We start from the raw sequence: 24921 nt of genomic DNA on the forward strand, positions 1-24921 counted from the left end.
TGATTAAATGGAGGGAAAAATAAAGAGCTGGATCAGGAGGAGAGGCTCCTTAGACAGTTCCCAAGGCGAAAACCCTTGAGATGCACTGCCTGCAATGCAACAGACCATCACCAAGTTACTTAAATGTTTATAATAATCATATGACTCAATGTTTTAGTGAAAAAGGATCACATTTAACCTACCAGGTAACTTGACGGAACTAAAGTACAAACGTTTTTACAGTTGAACATTTTTGCTATTAAGATGTTGTGTTTGGTATAAAAATTATTAACATATGGGATGTTCACTTTATCTTTCTGTCAAGCTGACAAAATACATCTCTCGGCAGGATCTACATTCCTCACAAAAGTTTTCTTCATCTTCCAGGACTTGATGTTATCAAGCTTACAACAACTAGAATAAAAATGTTTTCATATGCTGGACATTCTCTTTGGAACCCCTTGCTTGAGAAACTTCATATTGCTGCTCCTTGAAGACCCACGTCTACACCCCGGACGGATGGAATCACAAAAGACATCACCTATATACCAAACGGAATCTCGCTAAAATTCGCATGCCACCACAAATATAACCTGAATTACTACCACATTCTCTGACAACAAAGATGCACCCACCTGCAAAGAAAAGCTATTTCACTTCCTAGTATATCTACACTGAAAATGCTGCAATTTAAACCACCCTGTGTCCACTAAGTCTGTATTTGTAAGTCTAAATGTTATATCTATACTATAATTGCTGTAATCTAAACCCTTGTCCATGCTGTAAAAGTCTATGTCTCACTAAAAATTTGTCCTACCCATAATATGAATGTACTCCTGTAACCCGTTCTGGGCTCCTTTGGGAAGATGGGCTAAATAAATGACTAAATAAAATAAAATAAATTTTGCCATTCACAAAGTTTTAAAAATATTGCTGTTATCAACAACATTTTAATTGGATTAAATGGAGGGATTAGAGATTTTGTTATAATGGAACTGAGTTTGTAATATTTTGTATTGAAATAGTTAACTGCTTCAACACCAACGTATCTGAAATCAATAAATCCAATCCCACCTAATAAAGAAACAAGATGTTGTATAGCTGACAAAAACAGTTTGTTTTTCTGTTTTCATATATCAAAATATGGATATTCTATATAATAAAAACCTAGAGCATGCATGTGCTTTTGAAACTTCGTGATCCCTGCAGCTGTGATTTCTGATCCGTGGCCGCATTCCATTTTAGAACGCGGCGGCAGGGATCACTCTAGCCACTCCCCTCCTCCCGCCCTCACTCACCAACCGCTGGAGGAAGCCAGCCATATTCAGCAGCTTGAGGAGGCTGAGCGGTGCTGGCGGCAGCTGCCGGGAGGAGGGCTTTTTGCAGTGGTGCTGGCTTCAATCTGCTGAGAGTTGGGCGCTGCTCCAGTGAGGATCGTGGCCGGCTCTACTAAACTTCGCAGCCGCACAGCACCTCAGTAGAACATTTCCTCTGATGTACGCGATCGCGTCAGAGGGAACGTACTTTTGAGGGGCAGAGCGGCCTACCCGGTTCACAAAAGCCGGCCGCGATGCTCACAACGCTGCATACCGGACCGGGGAAACAGGTAAGGGGTGTTGCTGGAGCAGGGAAGAGGTGCTACTGAGCCGGGAGAGCAAGGAAGAGGGATGGGGAACAGGGAAGATGTGCTGTTGGACCGGAGGAGCAAGGAAGAGGGACAGGGGGAGCTGAGAAGAGGTGCTACTGGGCCAGGAGAGGGACGGGGAGCAGGGAAGAGGTGCTATTGGACTGGGGGAGCAAGGAAGAGGGACAGGGGGAGCAGAGAAGAGGTGCTACTGGGCCGGGAGAGCAAGGAAGAGGGACAGGGGGAGCAGAGAAGAGGTGCTACTGGGCCAGGAGAGGGACGGGGAGCAGGGAAGAGGTGCTATTGGACTGGGGGAGCAAGGAAGAGGGACAGGGGGAGCAGAGAAGAGGTGCTACTGGGCCGGGAGAGCAAGGAAGAGGGACAGGGGGAGCAGAGAAGAGGTGCTACTGGGCCAGGAGAGCAAGGAAGAGGGACGGGGAGCAGGGAAGAGGTGCTATTGGACCGGGGATGCAAGGAAGAGGGACAGGGGGAGGAGGGAAGAGGTGCTAATGGGTGGGGGAGAAGGGGGCTGGGGGGGGGGTAAAATTGGTTTGGAACTGGGGCTGAAAATAGGGGACATGTGCGGGAAGGAGGCTTTACTAGCACCCGTTAATGTAATGGGCTTAAACACTAGTTATTTATAATAGTCTCTCCCTTTGTCAGAATAACTCATTTTGAGCTGTAAGGATCATACAATCTACTACATTATTTTACACCCCCGTTTATCTCTATTTTCCACATCACTCTTTAATAACCAAGGATACCTTGTATTTATTAATTTGGTCACTGTTTTCTTTTTGTTTCTACTGCCTCCACTGGGATGTTGTCCCATATTTCCATCACTCTTCCCAGCAGGAAATATTTAGGGGTAAATATTCAGCCAGAGGTGGTCAGTATTTTTTTGCCCAGTGGCAGTGGTGTTATGCCTGGATATTTGTCTAGTTAACTTAGGTAGATCAGAGCTGGATATCGGCACAACTGCATAAGTGCTAACTCAGTTTCTGGACTGCCTACAAAATCATCTGCTTTGTTTTTGTTAGTACTGATATTCAGCGGCACTATCTGGTTAAGTGTTGTTGAATACACATTGGCAGGTAGCCCCACAGAAGCAATTTAACCGGGCACGAGCTTCTCCTACCCTGTTAAATTACTTTGAATATCGACCCATTAATATTTTCTCATGTGCCCATTCACTTTGAGCCTCATTCCATGTCCTGTTGTAGAATTTTCTTCCACTGAAAAAAGGTTTGCTTCTGAGATACAATTACACAAAAGTATTAATACACATCATATCCCCCGTCCTGTCTACCCTCTACTCAAGAACATACAAATCCAGGCCCTTAAGTCTCATCTAATAAAATTTGCTTTACTTTGATAGCCCTTCTCTGGGTCACCTCCACTCTTTTTTAGCTTCTGGAGGTACACACATCCTTATCCTATAAAGTACTGTATTACCTTTTTACTACTGGTTAGGCCTCTCCCTTTGCACCCAGCTCTAACCATGAACATTTTGCATTGTTTCACTATTTGAAACCATTAGAAAGGAGTACCAGAAAGAACATAATAGCCTTACTGGGTCAAAACAATAGTCCATCAAGCCCAGTAGCCCGTTCTCACGGTGGCCAATCCAGGTCACTAGTACCTGGCTAAAACCCAAGGAGTAGCAATATTCCATGCTACTGATCCAGGGCAAGCAGTGGCTTTCCCCATGTCTTTCTCAATAACAGACTATGGACTTAATTGCTATACAAAGAGGTTTTTCAGAACTGCCTGGCTGATAGCACCATCTGTGATAAGGTATCAGTGCCATGTCTGGTGAAAGTATGCATAAGAACTAGGTTGCTGCATAGAATGTGGTAGATTTGGTAATGGATGAGGCAGTGAATGCAGATGTGTTCTGGGAGCAGCAGGTCACACTTACTGTAGCAGAAACCAGTGTAACCCAAAATCCAACATAGCTCAGAAAGCCAACCCCTTTGACTTTGGGGTTTTCATTTGATCTACCGTATTTTCGCGGATATAACGCGCGCGTTATACGTGATTTTACGTACCGCGCATACCCCTCGCGCGTTATATGCCTGAGCGCGGTATAGAAAAGTTTTTAAACATAGTTCCCACCCCGCCCGACGCCCGATTCACCCCCCCAGCAGGACCGCTCGCGCTCCCACCCCGAACGACCGCTCGCACGCGCTCCCACCCGCACCCGCATCCACGATCGGAGCAAGAGGGAGCCCAAGCCCTCTTGCCCGGCCGCCCCCCCGACGTCCGATACATCCCCCCCCCCCGGCAGGACCACTCGCACCCCCACCCCGAAGGACCGCCGACTTCCCGACAATATCGGGCCAGGAGGGAGCCCAAACCCTCCTGGCCACGGCGACCCCCTAACCCCACCCCGCACTACATTACGGGCAGGAGGGATCCCAGGCCCTCCTGCCCTCGACGCAAACCCCCCTCCCTCCAACGACCGCCCCCCCCAAGAACCTCCGCCCGTCCCCCAGCCGACCCGCGACCCCCCTGGCCGACCCCCACGACACCCCCACCCGCCTTCCCCGTACCTTTGTGTAGTTGGGCCAGAAGGGAGCCCAAACCCTCCTGGCCACGGCGACCCCCTAACCCCACCCCGCACTACATTACGGGCAGGAGGGATCCCAGGCCCTCCTGCCCTCGACGCAAACCCCCCTCCCTCCAACGACCGCCCCCCCCCAAGAACCTCCGCCCGTCCCCCAGCCGACCCGCGACCCCCCTGGCCGACCCCCCCACCCCCCTTCCCCGTACCTTTGGAAGTTGGCCGGACAGACGGGAGCCAAACCCGCCTGTCCGGCAGGCAGCCAACGAAGAAATGAGGCCGGATTGGCCCATCCGTCCTAAAGCTCCGCCTACTGGTGGGGCCTAAGGCGCGTGGGCCAATCAGAATAGGCCCTGGAGCCTTAGGTCCCACCTGGGGGCGCGGCCTGAGACACATGGTCGGGTTTGGCCCATGTGCCTCAGGCCGCGCCCCCAGGTGGGACCTAAGGCTCCAGGGCCTATTCTGATTGGCCCACGCGCCTTAGGCCCCACCAGTAGGCGGAGCTTTAGGACGGATGGGCCAATCCGGCCTCATTTCTTCGTTGGCTGCCTGCCGGACAGGCGGGTTTGGCTCCCGTCTGTCCGGCCAACTTCCAAAGGTACGGGGAAGGGGGGTGGGGGGGTCGTGGGGGTCGGCCAGGGGGGTCGCGGGTCGGCTGGGGGACGGGCGGAGGTTCTTGGGGGGGGCGGTCGTTGGAGGGAGGGGGGTTTGCGTCGAGGGCAGGAGGGCCTGGGATCCCTCCTGCCCGTAATGTAGTGCGGGGTGGGGTTAGGGGGTCGCTGTGGCCAGGAGGGTTTGGGCTCCCTCCTGGCCCGATATTGTTGGGGAGTCGGCGGTCCTTCGGGGTGAGGGTGCGAGTGGTCCTGCCGGGGGGGGGATGTATCGGACGTCGGGGGGGGGGCATCAGGCTTTCAGGATGGGGACAGACCTTCAAGGGGGGACAGGACTTCAAGGGGGGACAGTGCACAGAAAGTCAGGGGGGGTGAACGGAGAGTCGGGACAGCGCACGGAAAGTCAGGGCAGTGCACGGAAGTCAGGGGGGGTGAACGGAGAGTCGGGACAGCGCACGGAAAGTCAGGGCGGGCGAAAGGAGCGTCGGGCATCATGCGCGTTATATGCCTGAGCGCGGTATAGAAAAGTTTTGGTACATATCATCGTGATTTCTGCGCGCTATACCCCTGTGCGCGTTTTACACAGGTGCGCGTTATATCCGCGAAAATACGGTAATACACACATCTTGTCTCTTTTGATTCATTGATTTTCACCCAACCAGGCTTTACACATCCCTGCGATCAACTCATTCCCTGCCAAAATCCCTCCCCCAAGCACAATGGAGCTGTACCTTTAAAGGTTTATATAGCTCTATTCACTCATTTTGTTTCAGTGGGGCTTTCATTTGATCTAATATACTCTGTGCCTAATTGCATTTCAAATTCTGTCTCTTTCATGCAAAAGTGCTGTACCTGTACCTTTGAAATTCTGACTATTTCTCCTAATGCTGTATTTTTCAGTGCATATGAAATTCTCTTCTTATATAGCTCCATTCACTCACTTTGTTTCAGTGAAGACGGTGCGAGCATAACATTTTTACCCTTCCTAATCCTTCCTTTTCTGTGTCACTCACTTGGCCATAGCTTTTGCGCGTGGACTCCCCATAGTGAGTTTACTTTAAAAAAACAATTATCCTTCTTTCATGTTATGAGACTTTGCACCACTCTTCTATCTTCCACCATCATATCCAAAGACAATTCTCACTATTCGGTTAGGAGGCAGGTACTTCTGACTCCCTCTCCCCAATGACTTCTGTTTACCAATTCCACTTACTGCTACTGACCTTCCCCATACCCTCCCCCATCCCAAGCCACTTAACCTCCCACCACCACACTAGTCACTTTTCAGCTTTACCACCTCACCCTCCCTCTTCTCCCCTACCCTTTTCTCAGCCCTACAGCTACTACACACTCTCCCTTTCATTCAGAGATCCCAACTCTACTTATATGCATCTCGACCCCAGTGTAACCCCCATGCCCCACACTCACTCGTATCTTCCTACTCCCCTTGCTCTCTGCTGGGGACATCAATCCTAATCCCAGTCCTCCCAATCAACCCTCAACCTACTCATGGGGATCACACCGCAATCTAACCAATCTTATTTCTATTCCTCTCCTCCCCTGTTCTTCCCTGACCTTCTCATGTGCCCTGTGAATGCCCTCTCTGTCTCCAACAAATTTACCTTCATCCATGACATTTTTTTTTTTTTTTTAAATTTTATTTATTCAATTTTCTTTACCGTTCTCCCAGGGGACTTCAGAACGGTTCACATGAATTTATTCAGGAACTCAAGCATTTTTCCATTCATCTCTAGAAAACTCCACCTGCTAGCACTAACTGAAACCTGGATCTGCCCCGAAGACTCTGCTTTGGCTGCCACCCTGTGTCATGGAGGGTACCTTTTCTCACACATGCCTCTCCCTGATGGTCATGGAGGTGGTGTTGGAGTCTTACTCTCACCATCTTGCAAATATCAACCCCATTTTCTGTCTCAATCTCGGTTCACAGTCATAAGCGCGCAAGACAAATGCGTGCCGACATTTGAGAGCGGACAATTGAGCACAAGACTTCAGCGCGCCACTCTAAAAGCTTATTTTAAAGGGCTCCGATGGGGTGTGTGGGGAGGAACCCCCCACTTAATAGTGTTGGCACTACCGTTGGGGGTGGTTTTGGGGGCTTGTAACCCCCCCCATTATACAGAAAACTTAACTTTTCCCCCAAAAAACAGGTAAAAAGTTAAGTTTTCTGTATAATGTGGGGGTTACACCCCCAACAAGGCAGCACCAAGACTGCACTATCAACTGAAAGGCCACAGGGCTTAGACACCACCCCCCGGGATCCAGCACATATGCCTGAGGAAGTCTGCCTGAACATTCTCTACTCCAGCTGTGTGGGAGGCCGAGAGGTCCTGAAGGGGGGACTCTGCCCAGACCATGAGCAGAGCCGCCTCCTGCACCACCTGAGGGCTCTTGGTGCCTCCCTGACGATTGACGTAAGCCACCCCAATGGCATTGTCCGACAGAACTCTGACTAACTTGCCTGACAAGAAAGGGCAGAAGGCTAACAGTGTCAGATGGACGGCTCTGGTCTTCAACACACTGATCGACCAGGACGCCCCCTCTGTGGACCAGATGCCCTGAGCTGAGTGATATAAACACTGAGCTCCCCAACCGAAGAGACTGGCATCCGTGAGAAGCACCGGCCACTGTGGTTGATCCAGACTCATCCCCTGAACAAGATGAGAGGTCTGGAGCCACCAACGAAGACTGCAGCGCGCCAAGCCTTGCAGAGGAACAGGCAGATCCAAATTGTGCCTCTGGGGCGACCATCTCCGGAGCAGAGCAAACTGAAGAGGATGCATGTGGGCCCGTACCCACCTCATTACGTCTAGGGAAACCGCCATGACCCCAAGACTTGGAGGAAATCCTGCGCCCGAGGACACAAGGATGCCATAAGGAGGTGAATCTGAGATTGCAAATTGCTTACCTGGGCCTCTGGAAGGAAGACCTCCCCCAAGGAGGTGTCTAACAGAACCCCAAGGTACTCCAGATAGAACGAACCGACTCTTGGAAGGGTTGACCATCCATCCCAACGACTTGAGAAACTCCACCACCCAAGCCGTAACCCAGGTGCTCTCCTGCAACGACTTCGCCCGAATCAACCAGTTGTCCAGGTAGGGATGCACCAAAATGCCCTCTGACTGTAAGGCTGCCGTGACAACCACCATTACCTTGGTGAACGTCCAGGGAGCCGTGGCCAAGCCAAAGGGAAGCGCACAGAATTGATAGTGCTGACCCAAGATCGCAAAGCGAAGGAAGCGCTGATGGAAGACCAGAATAGGAACATGCAAGTAGAACTCCGTCAGATTGAGAGAAGTCAGGAACTCCCCCGGCTGAACCACCAGAAAGAGACTGCAGTGTTTCCATGCGAAAAGAAGGAATTCTGAGAGCCCTGTTGACCCCTTTTAAATCTAGGATGGGCCGAAATGTCTCCTCCTTCTTGGGCACCACAAAGTAAACCAAGTACCTGCCAGTGCTGAACTCCTGAGGGGGTACTGGAACAACCGCTTTGAGATCTAGCAAGCATTGAAGGATCTGGCGAAAGGCCTGCATCTTCCATGCCTCCTGACACGGAGAGGCTAGAAAATGATCTGGCAGAAAGCGTGAAATCTCCAGAGCATAACTGTCCCGCACCACCTCCAGGACCCACTGATTGGATGTGATCTCGGCCCACTTGGGAACAAATTTGCACAGCCAGGCACCCACTGGAACCAAAGGGGGCGCCGGCAAAGAGTCCTTGTGCAGGACGGGCAGCTGGAGAACCGGTGGAAGGATAATACTGCATGCGCTGATAAAACCAACCCTGGGAAAACCCCGAAGCCTGGAAAGTAATAATAATAATAATTTTATTCTTGTATATCGCCATACCCAAGGAGTTCTAGGCGGTTCACATCAATTAATTAAGATCCGAGATGACATGCGGATTTACAACATTTTATCAGAGTTTCAAGCCACAAAGAAGGTTAGGTTGGAAGGTAAGAGAGAGAGAGCGAGACCAAATAAGAGCGGGGAGAAGGGGAAGAGCAGTAGGAGGGGGGTGGGGTGGGTGTCGTTTTATTGCGAGAGTAAGGGGGTTAAGGGACCTGTTCGCGGAATAGGCCAGTTTTGAGCAATTTTCTGAAGCCGAGGTAGCAGCCCCATACCCAGGGCGATACTTGCAAAACTCCCACAGATGCCCGCAGACAGTGCCACCCCAAGACGCCGGGCAGGCACAATTCTTCTTTATGCCTCCCCTCAGTGACCCATGTTAGGGTGTCTAATGCGTCACATACAGAGAGCCCGGGAACCATGATCTTGGTGGTTTCAGATTGGCTGATACTAACGTGGTAATGCCACCCTAGTGTGGCTCTGGTGGAGCCGGGGGGGGGGGGAGGGGGCTGAGTTTGCCCTGTTACCCTTGGTTCCTCTCTCAGGGGCTGATTGCTTCGCAGGACCAGGGTCTCTAGTCCTGCGTCTCTTTTGAGAGCAAGGCCTTGTCGGCGGCCAGGGGATGTTCTATTGCGGTGATAGCTGCACTGCTTCACAGCATGTGGAAGTCCACAGAGGTGAGCTACATGGAAGTTTGGTGGAGCTACCAGGTTTGGTGCACTAGCCGTTAGAAGGATTATAATGCTTCCTCGGTTCTTTGGATGCTGGAGTCTCGGTGAGATGGCCTGCACAAGGGTTTTGCAGTGGCTTCCCAAAAGGGTCAGTTTGCAGGTGTCCCCTGCCTGGTCACTTTTGCCTTGAGCAGATCTTTGGTGGTTCCCTAGATGTGGCCCACTTCCTAAGGGACGCGGCTCGTCCAAGACCTTCCTTGCGCCTACCTTGTCTAACATGCAATCTGCATCTGGATCCTATTCAACATCTTCATAAGGGACTTGGCTGAGGGGCTTCGAGGTAAAATAACGCTATTCGCTGATGACGCCAAACTATGCAATGTAGTAGGCAAGAACACAACAGACAAAAGCACAGGGCCTGACGGAAACTCAAGGCCCGACAGTATGGCGCACGACCTACTCCTACTGGAGCGTTGGTCCAGGTCCTGGCAACTAAGTTTCAATACCGAAAAATGTAAAGTCATGCACCTTGGCAGCCAAAATCCATGCAAGACTTACACCTTTAATGGTGAGATCCTAGCGAGGACTGTAGCAGAACGTGACTTAGGGGTGATCATCAGTGAGGACATGAAGACTGCCAAGCAAGTGGAGAAAGCTTCATCTAAGGCTAGACAAATTATAGGTTGTATATGTAGGAGTTTCGTCAGCCGTAAGCCTGAAGTCATTATGCCATTGTATCGATCCATGGTAAGACCCCATCTGGAATACTGTGTACAATTCTGGAGGCCGCATTACCGCAAAGATGTGCTGAGACTTGAGTCAGTCTGGCGAATGGCCACCCGGATGGTGTCGGGACTCAAGGAACATAAGAAAAGCCCTCACCGGATCAGACCGAGGTCCATCCAGTCTGGTGATCCGCACACGCGGCGGCCCATTTAGGTACTCCTGATTGGAGACCCAGATATACCAAAGTAACATAGTAACATACATAGTAGATGACGGCAGATAAAGACCCGAATGGTCCATCCAGTCTGCCCAATCTGATTCAATTTAAATTTTTTTTTTTTTTCTTCTTAGCTATTTCTGGGCGAGAATCCAAAGCTTTACCGGTACTGTGCTTGGGTTCCAACTGCCAAAATCTCTGTTAAGACTTACTCCAGCCCATCTACACCCTCCCAGCCATTGAAGCCCTCCCCTGCCCATCCTCCTCCAAACGGCCATACACAGACACAGACCGTACAAGTCTGCCCAGTAACTGGCCTAGTTCAATCTTTAATATTATTTTCTGATTCTAAATCTTCTGTGTTCATCCCACGCTTCTTTGAACTCAGTCACAGTTTTACTCTCCACCACCTCTCTCGGGAGCGCATTCCAGGCATCCACCACCCTCTCCGTAAAGTAGAATTTCCTAACATTGCCCCTGAATCTACCACCCCTCAACCTCAAATTATGTCCTCTGGTTTTACCATTTTCCTTTCTCTGGAAAAGATTTTGTTCTACGTTAATACCCTTTAAGTATTTGAACGTCTGAATCATATCTCCCCTGTCTCTCCTTTCCTCTAGGGTATACATATTCAGGGCTTCCAGTCTCTCCTCATACGTCTTCTGGCGCAAGCCTCCTATCATTTTCGTCACCCTCCTCTGGACCGCCTCAAGTCTTCTTACGTCTTTCGCCAGATACGGTCTCCAAAACTGAACACAATACTCCAAGTGGGGCCTCACCAATGACCTGTACAGGGGCATCAACACCTTCTTCCTTCTACTGACTACGCCTCTCTTTATACAGCCCAGCATCCTTCTGGCAGCAGCCACTGCCTTGTCACACTGTTTTTTCGCCTTTAGATCTTCGGACACTATCACCCCAAGGTCCCTCTCCCCGTCCGTGCATATCAGCTTCTCTCCTCCCAGCATATACGGTTCCTTCCTATTATTAATCCCCAAATGCATTACTCTGCATTTCTTTGCATTGAATTTTAGTTGCCCTCAATACAATTTGCAAGAAGGTGTGCCTCCAACTTGCGCTTGAATCCCAGAACAGTAATCTCTGTCACAACATCCTCCGGGAGAGCATTCCAAATTCCCAGCACGCGCTGTGTAAAAAAGAACTTCCTGACATTCGTCCTGAACCTGCTGCCACTCAGTTTCAGTCTGTGACCTCTTGTCTGTGTCACATCCGAAAAAGTTAGCAATGCTTCTTCTTGGTCGATTTTATCAAATCCCTTTATTATTTTAAAAGTCTCTATTAAATCCCCTCTCAGTCTTCTCTGCTCAAGGGTAAACAATCCCAATTTCCTAAGGCGCTCTTTGTAGCTCAAATTCTCCAATCCCTTGACAAGTTTCGTGGCTCTCCTCTGTACCCTTTCCAGCAGAATTATATCTTTCTTGAGGTATGGAGACCAGTGTTGGACACAGTATTCCAATTGCGGTCTGACCATTGCTCTATAAAGTGGCATTATTACATCTTCCGATCTACTCGTGATCCCCTTCTTAATCATGCCCAACATCCTGTTTGCTTTCTTCGCTGCCGCCGCGCATTGTGCCGAAGGCTTTAGGGTTCTGTCAATCAGTACCCCCAAATCCCTTTCTTGTTCGCATTTTGCTAATGTCACCCCCAACATCTTATACTCGTGTTCTTTGTTTTTTTTTCCTAGATGCATCACCTTGCATTTGTTTATGTTAGAATTCATCTGCCACTTTGTTGCCCATGCTTCTAGCTTGTTCAGATCCTTCTGGAGTTCCTCGCAGTCCCTTTGAGAGTCAACAGCCCGACATAGTTTTGTATCGTCTGCAAACTTTATTATATTGCAAGTTGTTTCCTCCTCCAGGTCGTTTATAAAAATATTGAACAAGATAGGCCCAAGAACCGAGCCCTGGGGCACTCCGCTAGTCACCCTCTCCCAGTCCGAGAATTTCCCATATCGGTTTTACTTCCCAACCACTGGCGTTGCCATCAAAGCTCACTCTAGTCATAAAGTTATTTAAGTTTTGTTTTGATTCCATTTTCTTTTAACATAGAAATCTTCTATTTTTGTTTTCACCACCTCCTCCAGAGGGCATTCCAGCCATCTTTTACCCCTTCCATGAAAATGTATGTGGTCTGTTCAAAAAGTTCCAGGACTGATTTTATAAAAATTTATTAAACAATTTTACAACTTATTCCATTGGGTCCCCTTGAAAGTACTCCCCTTCCCTATGTATACACTTTTCCCTGTCATTTCCACTTCTGGAAACAGTCCTTACACACATCTTTAGTAATCACCAAAAGTTGCTGTATCAAATTTTGCTTTGTGTTTTCAATATTGTTGAATCGCTTTTCTTTCAGTGTGGATTTAAGTTTAGGAAACAAGAAGTCAGCAGGGGACAAGTCATGAGATCAAGGTGGCTGGGGAAGAACTCACAGTTTTTGTGCAAAATTTTCAAATTTTGATGGTGGCAAGAGCGGGCGCATTGTTGTAATGCAGGAACCACGATTGCTCCCTCCAAAGCTCGGGCCGCTTCCTCCTGATTCTCTTACGGAGTCATTTCAACACTTTCAGATAGTAATTTTGGTTGACAGTTTGTCCTTGTTGGCAGAAATTCATAGTGAACAACTCCATGACTGTAAATTAAAAAAAAAAAAAAAAAAAAAGCAAAAAAAAAAAACATAAAACAAAACTGTTAACATCACTGACGTTCAACCGAATTTGCTGAGCTTTTTTCGGTCTTGGTGATGTTTTGGTTCTTCATTGAGACGATTGAGCTTTGGTTTCCACGTCATAACCGTAGATCCATGTCTCATCACTATAACATAAGAATAGCATTATTGGGTCAGACCCAGTAACCCATTCTCATGGTGGCCAATCCAGGTCACTAGTATCTGGCCAAAACCCAAAGAGTAGCAACATTCCATGCTACCAATCCACTGTGTGCAGATTCTTCAAACCAGCACACCTTGAGGTTTTAATCTCTGATTCTCTGCAGGAATTTAAGCTACAGACGGAATAGCCAGTCTCTGTTGAATGTTCCCTTATGAGTGACCAGAGGCTACAATATACCTCTTTTCCTGATCATCCTGATGTTGTATGGATTCTTACAGATATCTGGGATACTTCTGAGGGTCCCTTGAAATAAATGGCTTTATCCCATGGCAGATGGCTTTAACGAACGCTTTACTTCTCCGAAGGTGGATTCTTCGGTGGCGCATATTGCCAAATGCACGACTCTCGCTAGCAATTTGGGGTGTGTGATCCTGAAGGATGTCCAGGACTAAGGTGTAGATTTTATCCTTAAGCATGTGTTTGATTCGGCCGCAGCTGGGGTCAAAGCCATGAAAGAGGAGACGGCCTCCTCTTTCACGGCTTGGGCATGCCACTCCAAGCTGCATCTTGATCCTGACACTGTGGTGCTTCGAGATTTGGATTTTCTCATCTCTGGTGTGGATTACATGGCTGATGCCCTGAATGACATCTTGAACATTTTTGCCAAGCTTGGCGCCTATTCTGTTTTGGCTGGCAGGATGCTCTGAATCTAGTAACAGTCTGGTGAATCATCTTCTAAGGCTACTTTAATCCAGTTGCCCTTCAAGGATCAGCTTCTGTTTGGCAAGAGTGACTTTATGGCCAGTGTTCAGAATCGTCAACCCAAGGCATTACCTGGGAGTAGGTCCTGCCCTTCTGGGCGTTTAAATTTTCATCCCTTTCAGCATTCTCGCCTGTACTCAGGATCTTCCACATCATCTTTCCTCGTCTGTCAGATCACACTTTGGCGGAACTCGACGTCAGCAGTCTGCGGCAAGTCAACCAGCAGCTGCTGCCAAGAAACAGTTCTGATATCTAGTCTTTGTAATATATGACGGAGTGAAAAATAGATCCACCTGTACCCGTTCTACTCCACTCAGGATTTTGTAGACTTCAATCATATCTCCCTTCAGCCTTCTCTTTTCCAAGCTGAAGAGCCCTAACCTTTTTAGGAGTTTCATCCCCTTTACCATCTTGGTCGCTCTTCTTTGAACCTTTTTTAGTGCCACTATATCTTTCTTGAGATAAGGAGACCAGAATTGAACACAATACTCCAGGTGAGGCATTATAATATCTTTAGTCTTGTTAACCATCCTTTTTTTAAATAATTCCTAGCATCTTGTTTACTTTTTTGGCCACCGCCACACATTGGGCGGAAGGTTTCATCGTATTATCTACAATGTCATCCAGTTATCATTATCAAGTTTCAAGTTTAATAAAATTTTTGATTAATCGCTTAATCATATTTCTAAGCGATGAACATTTTAAAAAATTACAGTATTTGGGGGACAATACAATACTTAACAATATTTTACATCCGAGCGGACTAAAAGACATACTTAACAAACCATGAACACAAGGAAAAAGGAGAATGAAATACAAAATCATTAAAGAAAAGTAAGGGTTAAAAAGGGTAAAAAACGAAAGGCAGGGAAAACAAAAGTCATAATATTAAACAATAGAAATAAAAATTTAACCAGCGGACTGCTAACTAATTATCAAAAGCATCCTTAAAAAGAAAAGTTTTAAAATTACTCATAAATTTCTCCAGATTACGTTCTTCCCTTAAGTAAATAGGGAGAGAATTCCAAATTTGAGGTGCAGTAACAGAAAAAATAAATTGCCGTCTTGTATTAATAACCCTAAGAGAAGGGATCGTCAATAGATTTTGTTCATTGGATCTCAGTGTTCTATTTGGAATATAAGGGATTAATAATTTATAAATGAATGCTGGAGTTTTATAAAACAGGGATTTAAAAGTAAGTATGCATAATTTATATGTTATCCGGTGAGATATAGGAAGCCAATGCACTTTCCTAAGAAGAGGAGTTACATGATCGAATTTCCTAGTTTTAGTTATAAGTTTAATGGAAGCATTTTGGATAATTTCGTCTTCACTTGCCTGCTCAAGAAGGTTCTGACAGATCATAACATGACATAACATAAGAACATAAGCAGTGCCTCCGCCGGGTCAGACCATAGGTCCATCCTGCCCAGCAGTCCGCTCCCGCGGCGGCCCAAACAGGTCACGACCTGTCTGAATCACCAGAAGGGGCCCCTTGCCACCTTGGTTTCTCATTAAAGTCCTATCTTCCCATCAAAGTCCTCACCCTCCGGTCTTGCCCATGCACGACCTGGTTGGCTTTCTATACTTATTACCTGGTTAGCTTTCTATACTTGTATTACATCCCAGCACCTCTCTCAGTATCCCACAATCCCTTTATCCCTCAGGAATCCGTCCAATCCCTGTTTGAATCCATGTACCGTACTCTGCCTGATCACTTCCTCCGGTAGCGCATTCCAAGTGTTCACGACCCTTTGGGTGAAGAAAAACTTCCTTGCATTTGTTTTGAACCTATCTCCCTTCAGTTTCTCCGAATGCCCCCTCGTACCTGTTGTCCCCCTCAGTCTGAAGAATCTGTCCCTACCCACCCTCTCTATGCCCCTCATGATCTTGAAGGTCTCTATCATATCTCCCCTGAGCCTCCTTTTTTCCAGAGAGAAGAGCCCCAGCCTATCCAACCTCTCGGCGTATGGGCAGTGTTCCAGCCCTTTTACCAGTTTCGTTGCTCTCCTTTGGACTCTCTAAAGTACCGCCATGTCTTTCTTGAGGTGCGGCGACCAATACTGAACGCAGTATTCCAGATGTGGACGCACCATCGCTCGATACAATGGCATGATGACTTCCCGCGTCCTGGTTGTTATGCCCCTCTTTATGATGCCCAGCATCCTGTTGGCTTTTTTTGAGGCTGCTGCGCACTGTGCAGATGGCTTCAGTGATGCATCCACCAGCACACCCAAGTCTCTCTCAAGTCTGCTATCTCCCAACAATGCCCCCCCCCCAATTTGTAGTTGAACAACGGGTTCTTTTTCCCTATATGCATGACCTTGCATTTTTCCACGTTAAAGCGCATTTGCCATTTGTTTGCCCAGTCTTCCAGCTTGTCCAGGTCCCTTTGCAGGTCCTCACACTCTTCCCTGGACCTAACTCTGCCGCACAGTTTGGTATCGTCTGCAAATTTTATAACCTCGCACTTTGCCTCCTTTTCCAGGTCATTGATAAATATATTGAAGAGTAACGGCCCCAGCACCGATCCCTGTGGCACACCGCTCGTGACTCCCCGCCAGTCAGAATATTGGCCCTTTACTCCGACCCTCTGCAGTCTACCCGACAACCAGTGCTTGATCCATCTGTGCACATCCCCTCCCACCCCGTGGTTCCACAGTTTCCTAAGCAGCCTTTCATGTGGCACCTTGTCGAAAGCCTTTTGAAAATTGAGGTAAATGATGTCTATGGGTTCCCCATTGTCCACCCGACTGCTTATTTCCTCAAAGAAGTACAGAAGGTTCGTTAGGCACGACCTTCCCTTACAGAATCCGTGCTGGCTAGTTCTCAGTAGGCCATTCCTCTCGATGTGTTCGCAAATGCCGTCCACCATCTTCCCTATAATTGAAGTCAGGCTCACCAGCCTGTAGTTCCCGGGGTCACCCCTTGATCCCTTCTTGAAGATAGGTGTGACATTCGCCAATTTCCAGTCCTCTGGTACCTCTCCAGTTTTCAAGGATAGGTTGCAAACATGCTGGATTGTTCTTCTGATCATCGGTCATCAACCGTGGAACAAACTTTGCCGCAATTGAAAACATCCCCAACTTCTCTGTTAGAATGTTGTGGCATGAACCAATGGAGATGCTGCATTCCTCTGCCAATTCAGCCAATTAGTGCGCACAAAAACCCTCACTTGATCAACATGATCATCAGTTGACATTGATGGTCTTCCAATTTGTGAATTGTCTTCCACTGATTCAAGACCATTTTTGAAGTGTGAATACCATTCAAAACACCTTCCACGACTCATGACAAGTTCCCCATAAGCCACATTTAACATTTCATAAGTTTCTGTAGCCTTCTTACCCAATTTAAAACAGAATTTCACACTGTAGCGCTGCTCACTTAGGTCGCACTTGCTGAAAAATAGCCGATCATGAAAACACACTTTCACAAAAACTGCTGAAGCTTGAAGACAAAAATAGATATCAACAAACGGAAAAAAGGAGGTTATTTGTGAGGTTTCAAGTTACTCAAAAACTGCCTAGCACATCTCAAAAGAGCTTCCCATTGGTGCGCTACTCAAACTGTCCTGGAACTTTATGAACAGATCTCATATTTCCTGAGGGGGGGGGAGGGGTTGATCAAGAAGTGCTGCACAGAATAAGAGGGATGGAAAACTGCTGCATCGAGGGATGGAAAGCTGCTGCACATGTGGGAGAGAGAAGAAAGGAAGAATTGGTAGACATGGGGTGAAGGAGAACTTGGAGGCTTGGTGGTGGCTGCCTAGCAGTTGAGCTCCCTCCTTTGAACATCAATTATTAGACTTAAAGGTTTCATTAGTGGCCAGATCGGGATCCCTTTCCAGCAGGGTACCTAACATCATCTACACCCCTCCCCCGTTCCAGCAGGGAAGAGAACTACATGAGGAGTAGCGCTGACGGTGTTCGGTACCAACTGCCAGCTTCACTAGTTGGCCAAATCGGGAGCCTTTTCCAGCAGGGCACCTAGCTTCATCTACACCCCTCCCCCATTCCAGCAGGGGAGTGAATTACAAGAGGAGCAGCGCTGACGATGTTCGGCACCAACCGCCGGTTTCACTAGTGGCCAGATCGGGAGCCCTTTCCAGCAGGGCACCTAGCATCATCTTCACCCCTCCCCCGTTCCAGCAGGGGAGAGCCGACAGAGGAGAGCTGCAGTCTGATGCTCAAACCAACGTGGCTCCTTTCTGACTAACTCACCGCCCTCCCCCTCCTTGGCTTATCGAGATCCACTAGGGGCCAAATTTTATTATTGTCTATACTCTTTGTTTTAGCTCCATATTTTTTATTATTGTCCATGCTCTTGTTTTAGATGCCTAAGTTTATTACTGTCTATGCTTTTGTTCAGTGCCAAACTGTATTACTGCCAAAGGTTTCGCCTTTTCTTCCCTACTCTTGGCTATGCACTCAGCCAGCCTAATTAAGTCCCCTGCCCCTTCCTTAGCTAACACTAATCCCCCCCTGCTTCAGACTCTCACACACCAACCATCTGGCCCTAACCCTGCCACGAATCCTTTCTTCTGGTTCCTTCTCCTCCTATTCTGCTCACCTCTCTATTCTTCCCTCTGTCTGATACCCCCCTCCCTCAACCTACTCGACCCACCAAAAACCAATAATATTTGCCCTGGCCTCAGAATTCCCACGCTGATACGCACCAGAATTCCCCCTTTCAAGAAAACCCCCAGCCAACCTAAATTCACTAAAATCCCTGCCCTCAGCCAATCTTCCCAATGCTGTCTCTGACTCTCTCACCCCAGTCCCGTCTCTTTATTGTAATGCCAGATCAGCATGCAATAAGACCCAAATCTTGAAGGACCTTCTAGACGAGTTCGACCCTGGATTCCTGTGCATCACGGAATCATGGATCGCCAAAGATGATCTTTTTACACAAAACGAACTCCTCCCCCATGGTTATCAAGACCTCTTCTCCCCCAGATCCAACCGAAAAAGAGGCGGACTGGCACTGCTCTACAAATCTTTCTTTGACGTCCAGCTCCTCGAGAAGGGCACTCACGCCGCTCTAGAATATATGCTTGCCTCTGTCAATGATGAACTCCTCACTCACCTATTGGGCATCTTGTTACTATACCGCCCACCTACCCCTTGGAACAATTCTTCCAATCTCGTCTTTGAGGCTATAACAAATGCCTTTCTTAAATTTCAAAGACTACTGATTGTTGGCGATATTAATCTCCACCTTGATGACACCAATAGCAAGGACACGATCGAATTTAACAACTTCCTTACCTCTCTAGGTTTCCCCTCACCTACCTCTTCTCCAACCCACGAAAAAGGACATACATTAGACTTCACCACTTTCCTCGACCTTACTGCCTTCAAAACTTCAATTGATGACACCCGTTGGGAACAAGTCCCTTGGTCTGACCACTTCCTAGGGGCTACTTGCCTCCCCATTTTCATGTCACACCTTGAATCCCCATCCCATTCCTCCCATTCAATAACCTTCCGCAAGAAAATTTTGAGTAATCTTTTCTGGTCCAAATTTCTCAACCAACTCTCCTTCAATCCTAAGCCTACAGACCCTGAATCCTGCTGGTGCAATTGGATCTCCCTCTCCGAATCCATCTATCACTCCCTCGCTCCAATATCCACAAAAACCATCTCCTACTCCCGAAAGGCTCCTTGGTATCTACCGCTCCATAGAGAGCTGAAACAGAAATGTCGCACTTTGGAGCGCAAATGGAAAAATCTAAATCCCCTCAGATAGACAGACCTGGAGGGTCAATATTAAACATTACAATTCATTACTAAAAAAAGCCAGGAAGAACTTCTTCGGAGATAAAATCTCCAGATCCAACAACCAGATCAGTGCGTTGTTTAACATTTGACACTCCTTAACTACAAAAAAGGATCCATCCTTGCTCCCCTCGTCGCTATCAGCAGATGCCCTTGCAAAATTCTTCAATGAAAAGGTTACCACCCTAAGATGCTCCTTCCCGCCTACAGTCTCCTACAACTCCCTAATCTCTACTGACCTCAACCCTTCCCTACTTGTCCCCAATCCCATTCCAGCCGACAGATCCTGGACCGTTTTTGAGCTTGTTTCCGAATTGCAAATCTCCAAACTCTGCCTCAAACTAAAATCTTGCAAGTGTACCTTGGACCCTTTCCCCTCTATCTCTACACAGGCCATCGCTTCCCTCACCAAACTTATAAACGCTGCTCTAACATCGGGCCTTTTCTCCTCCGAAATGGGACATATTGCACTAACCCCTCTACTGAAAAAGACCGACCTTGATCCCTCTATTCCCTCCAATTACCGTCCAATAGCAAACATCCCTCTCCTAACCAAGATGTTAGAATCCATCATATCCACTCAACTCTCATCCTACCTAGAAAGATTCTCTATTCTCCTACCCTACCAATTTGGCTTCAGACCCAACTTCAGCACCGAATCCCTATTAGCCTCACTAATCTCTAAGGTACAACAACTTCATTCTTGCAACAAATTCGCTGTACTTCTACAATTCGACCTCTCCGCAGCTTTCAACGTCGTCCATCATGATATCTTAATCTTCCAACTCTCTGAAATAGGCATAAGTTCCACAGTCCTAGACTGGTTCTCGAAATTCCTTCGCTTACGCTCCTACACCGTTAACATAAACGGTACCTCATCCCCTCCCTGGAAGCCGATATGTGGAGTCCCGCAAGGCTCACCCCTCTCTCCTATCCTTTTCAATATTTACATGTCCTCTCTGAAACTTCTTCACCTATCCCCCCTGGAAACTCTCTACACCTATGCCGACGATATCCTCATCCTCCTCGAGACCAATTCGAACCTCACTAATCTCGCTGAGAACATATCCGCATGTATAATGAACCTCCATTCCTGGGCACATTCTGTACAAATGAAATTAAATGAGTCCAAAACAAAATTACTTTGGCTCAGCCCAATGTTAGATCATTTACCCACCTCCATCCCATTATATTCCGGCTCCACTCTTCAGCTTGAGTTTTCAAGCAAAGTCCTTGGCATCATCATAGACTCCTCTCTCTCCTTCAATGACCACCTCAACTTCTTGGTAAAAAAATGCTTCTTTAGTCTTCATATGCTGAGGAAAGTGAGATCGTACTTTCATCATTCTCACTTCACCGTCCTTGTTCAATACACCATCCTCTCTAGACTGGATTATTGCAACTCCATCTATTTAAGCCCAACTAAAAAAAAACTCCATAGACTTCATCTAATCCAGAACGCCGCAGCCAAGCTTATTTTCGCAAAAGGCAAGTTCGACCACGTCTTCCCCACTCCTGTCCAAACTTCACTGGCTCCCAGTTCACTCCAGAGTCCTCTTTAAATGTGCCTGTTTAGCCTTCAAGATCCTACATGGCATCCTCCCTCCCGTTATCCCACTCTTCTGGAATTCCTCTAACCCTAATTCCACTAGATCCTCCCAAAAACTGAAACTATCATTCCCCTCTACAAAAGGTATATCCCGTGTAGGAAAACTAGGAACATCCCTCCCCTTTAGAACCACAGAACTCTGGAATAACCTCACATCCCCGCTCAGAGTTTCAAGTTCTCTCCAATCCTTCCGCAAACACCTGAAAACTTGGCTCTTTTCAAAAATCTAATACTTCCCGCTTTTTGGTTCCCTGTCCCTCTTTATCTTCCTAGCTCCTTTCCTATAACCCTTCATTGTAGCTCCTTTTCAACCTAACCCTGTAAACCGTGCCGAGCTCTACGCTTGTGGAGATGGCGCGGTATACAAACCTAAGGTTTAGTTTAGTTTAGGTCTCAAGGTGAGGGGGGGGGGCTTGATCAAGAAGTGCTGCACAGAATAAGAGGGATGGAAAACTGCTGCATCGAGGGATGGAAAGCTGCTGCACATGTGGGAGAGGGAAGAATTGTTGGACATGGGGTGAAGGAGATGAAGGGGGAGATGCAAAGGAGACATGCATGTAGAAGAGAAAGAAAGAAATCTTGCACATGATATAGGAGGGAAAGAAGGGAGAGATGCTGCATGGAGGGGAATAGAGAGGTTTGACCCAGGGCAAAAGGAGAGAGTGAGAATGAGAGAGAGAGTGAGATGGTAGATAGTGGGAAAGAAAAAGAAATGTTGGATATGGCAGTGGAAGGGAAGATACAGAGATGGAAGATGAAAGATGAATTGTGAGCACAGAGAAAGAAGAAAACATCAAATGGGCAGGAGACCCTGGTCAGCGAGTTAACAGAAGACGAACAGAAACTAGAGCCTGGGACCAACATGATTTGAATAATAAATGACCAGGCAACAAAAGATAGCAAAAATAATTTTATTTTCTGTTTTGTGATTACAATATGTCAGACTTGAAATGGGAATCCTGCCAGAACTGGTGTTAGACAATGAGCTTGAGCTAGGACCTAAGAGAGAGAGGAAAAGCCTTTTTTGTTTTGTTTACACCACAGCACTGAAATGGGGTTGGAGAAGGGTTAGGGTGGGTGAAGAGGCTACAAAAATAAACCTGCTGGCTGTTTGAAAAAAAAAAAAAAAAATGCCCAATTGGGCAAAAAGTGAATTGAATCGAAAAATCAATTCAATAGGAAATATATTGAATTGAAATTTTTCCCCCTGAATTGGGCACCATTACTGCAAACCCCACAACAGAACCAGCCCTCCCAGTTGCAACTAATTTGCAATGATTTAGCCACATATTTTGCCAATAAAATTAAAGGTCTCCATCAAGACCTATAGACAGTCCCATCAAAGCTCCCACCAGAAAATGAAGAGAACACTCTCTTCCCCACTATGCATAGCCATCTGAGACTCATTCAACCAGGCCACAAAGGAAATTCTTGAAAAAAAATGGCCTACAACCTGCCCTCTCGACCCCTGCCCAGCAAAAATAGTACAAGTGAGCAGAGGCCTCAGTGAAGGAGCCACTAAAATTTTTAATTCCTCGCTTGTGGAATTAACTGCCAACACCACTAAAAAGAGCTGTGGTGAACCCCCTACTGAAAAAGAGCTCCCTTGATGAGGACAAGATTGAAAACTACCGACCATTCTCCAGCATTCCTTTCCTGGCAAAACTTATAGAATGGAGAGTCTTGTAACAAACCCACTTCCAGCAGAGGTTTTGTTCCTGTGAAGACTGTAAAGGTTAGACAGCCGCAGTGCAGAAGAGCTGACCAGGTCAGTGCCCTGGAACATGTAGTCTATGACTATCACTGGAATAGCCAGCTGGAGACAGGGAAAGTTAGGCTGGAAAGCTTGCACTCTTGTATAGAGCCTGTAAATCCTGTCAGAAGATTTTATCCTAAAATGCCTGCTGTTCCTTTAAGAAAGGAACAGGGAAATCTGACCTCTGCCAAACGTAAGCAGTTCTCTAGAGAACCAATTCACTTCCCCCCCAGCCAGCCAGAGGGGGCATGGTTATGAGCTCTCTAAAAGCAATCCTTGTAGAGAAGAAAAGGAGGAAGGGAAAGAGGTACGTTTGCCCTCTCCTCAGCCACACGGTGGAGAACTGACAGACTGGGAAATGGAGGAGGTTGTTTCTGTCCCAGCTATGGAGCAGTTGGTCAATGTGGAATTGATGATTTCCAAAAGGCACAGAGTGGTCCCCTTCCTCTTCTGTTATTGTAGTTTTTCCCCCTTCACTTTTGTTGCAACTCCAGTATGGTCCACTTCTCTCCTTCTATCCATTTTAAAGCTGCTCACACACACATTTGCTGGATGAGATACTAAATCTTTCAATAAACTCGGAAATAGGATTTGCTATATTAGATAAAAAAATTATACTAGAATGGGCAATAGCCGGGCCTCTAATTTCAATTTGTATCATAGAGAATGACACAGGGACAAATTTGTACCCGTCCCCGTAGGATCTATCTTCAACCCGTTCTGTCCTTATCCCATCCCTGCAAGCTCTGTCCTCATCTGCACAAGCCTCAAACACTTATGATTTTAAAGAGTTCAAGGCTTCTGCAGATGAGGACAGAGCTTGTAGGAATGGGGCAAGGACAGGGACCGAACTCACAGGAACAGAACGGAGATAGAGATCTTGCGGGAGACAAAAAGCTATCATGTTGTAGGAAATAAAATGAGGTAAAGTTTAAGTCATGTCCTCTTACATGTTCCTGGAGACTCTGTGCCAGTGCTTGCTGCAGCTCCTGTTCCTCTCTCTCACGTTCCAGATCATATTGCTGCAACCAGTCGATATCACCCTGGGAGCCTTCAGGGGTCTTGTTTTCTTTGTTTTCATCAAAATCTTTGGTCATACCAATGAAGTTAGTACGATCTGGTTAAGTAAAGAAATATACAAGACCGATTTAGTAACATACGAGCAAAATAAAAATAAAGTCTTAAAATGATCCCCTAAAGAAAATATTGTCAGCTGAAAGAGAAAAGTTCTGTAGGTATGAAGAATTCCAGCATGATTCAGAACAAGGTATCTTTGAAGGATATCACCATAAAGGGAAGATAGGGCATCCCAATAGTGAAATTTCAATAAAAGCCATATTAAGCCAGCTAGCTTTAAATAAAGAGCAGACAGACTTAAAATTACAAATTATTACTGTTATCTGCTAAACAACTTAATAGAAATAAAAAAATGTTTGAAGTACAGTAAAACCTTGGATTGCAAGTAACTTGGTGTGTAAGTGTTTTGCAAAACGAGCAAAAATTTTAATTAAATTTTAACTTGATAAACGAGCGAGGTCTTGCAATACGAGTACACTTCTCCCTCAATATTCACAGCCCGTGAATATTAAAAAAACGCAAATAATATTCAAGACTATGAAGGGAGCTTACAGCAGCCATTTCCTATGAGTGATCTGCACAGAGCAGGAGCGTAGGAAGTTTGCTCCTGCCCCAAAAACCGCTAGACCACCAGGTAAGGCTTAAGGGATTCCAGGGGAAAGCAGGAGGGAGGCGGGGAAAGTCCGGAATGCTGCTTTTTTTTTTTTTTTTTTTTAAATCACAAATAACCAAATCAGCGAATGTTGAAACCGCGGATTCGAAGGGAGAAGTGTACAGCACATATATGTGTGTTACGTTATCACAACTAAGCCAATGGTTCT

General features: G+C 46.9%; 1 protein-coding gene across 3 annotated transcripts in view; it reads right to left on the reverse strand.

Moving 5' to 3' along the window:
- USP37 (ubiquitin specific peptidase 37) overlaps window positions 1–24921 on the reverse strand; it is a 465383-nt gene that overhangs the window by 84851 nt on the left and 355611 nt on the right. For all 3 annotated transcript variants that reach the window (XM_033944517.1, XM_033944518.1, XM_033944516.1), the window contains exon 20: window positions 23974–24140. In XM_033944517.1, the coding sequence (XP_033800408.1) occupies window positions 23974–24140 (167 nt within the window). The remainder of the gene's footprint in view (window positions 1–23973; window positions 24141–24921) is intronic.

The sequence above is a fragment of the Geotrypetes seraphini genome, chromosome 5, assembly GCF_902459505.1.
Source record: "Geotrypetes seraphini chromosome 5, aGeoSer1.1, whole genome shotgun sequence".
In the NCBI taxonomy this organism is placed as follows: Eukaryota; Metazoa; Chordata; class Amphibia; order Gymnophiona; family Dermophiidae; genus Geotrypetes; species Geotrypetes seraphini.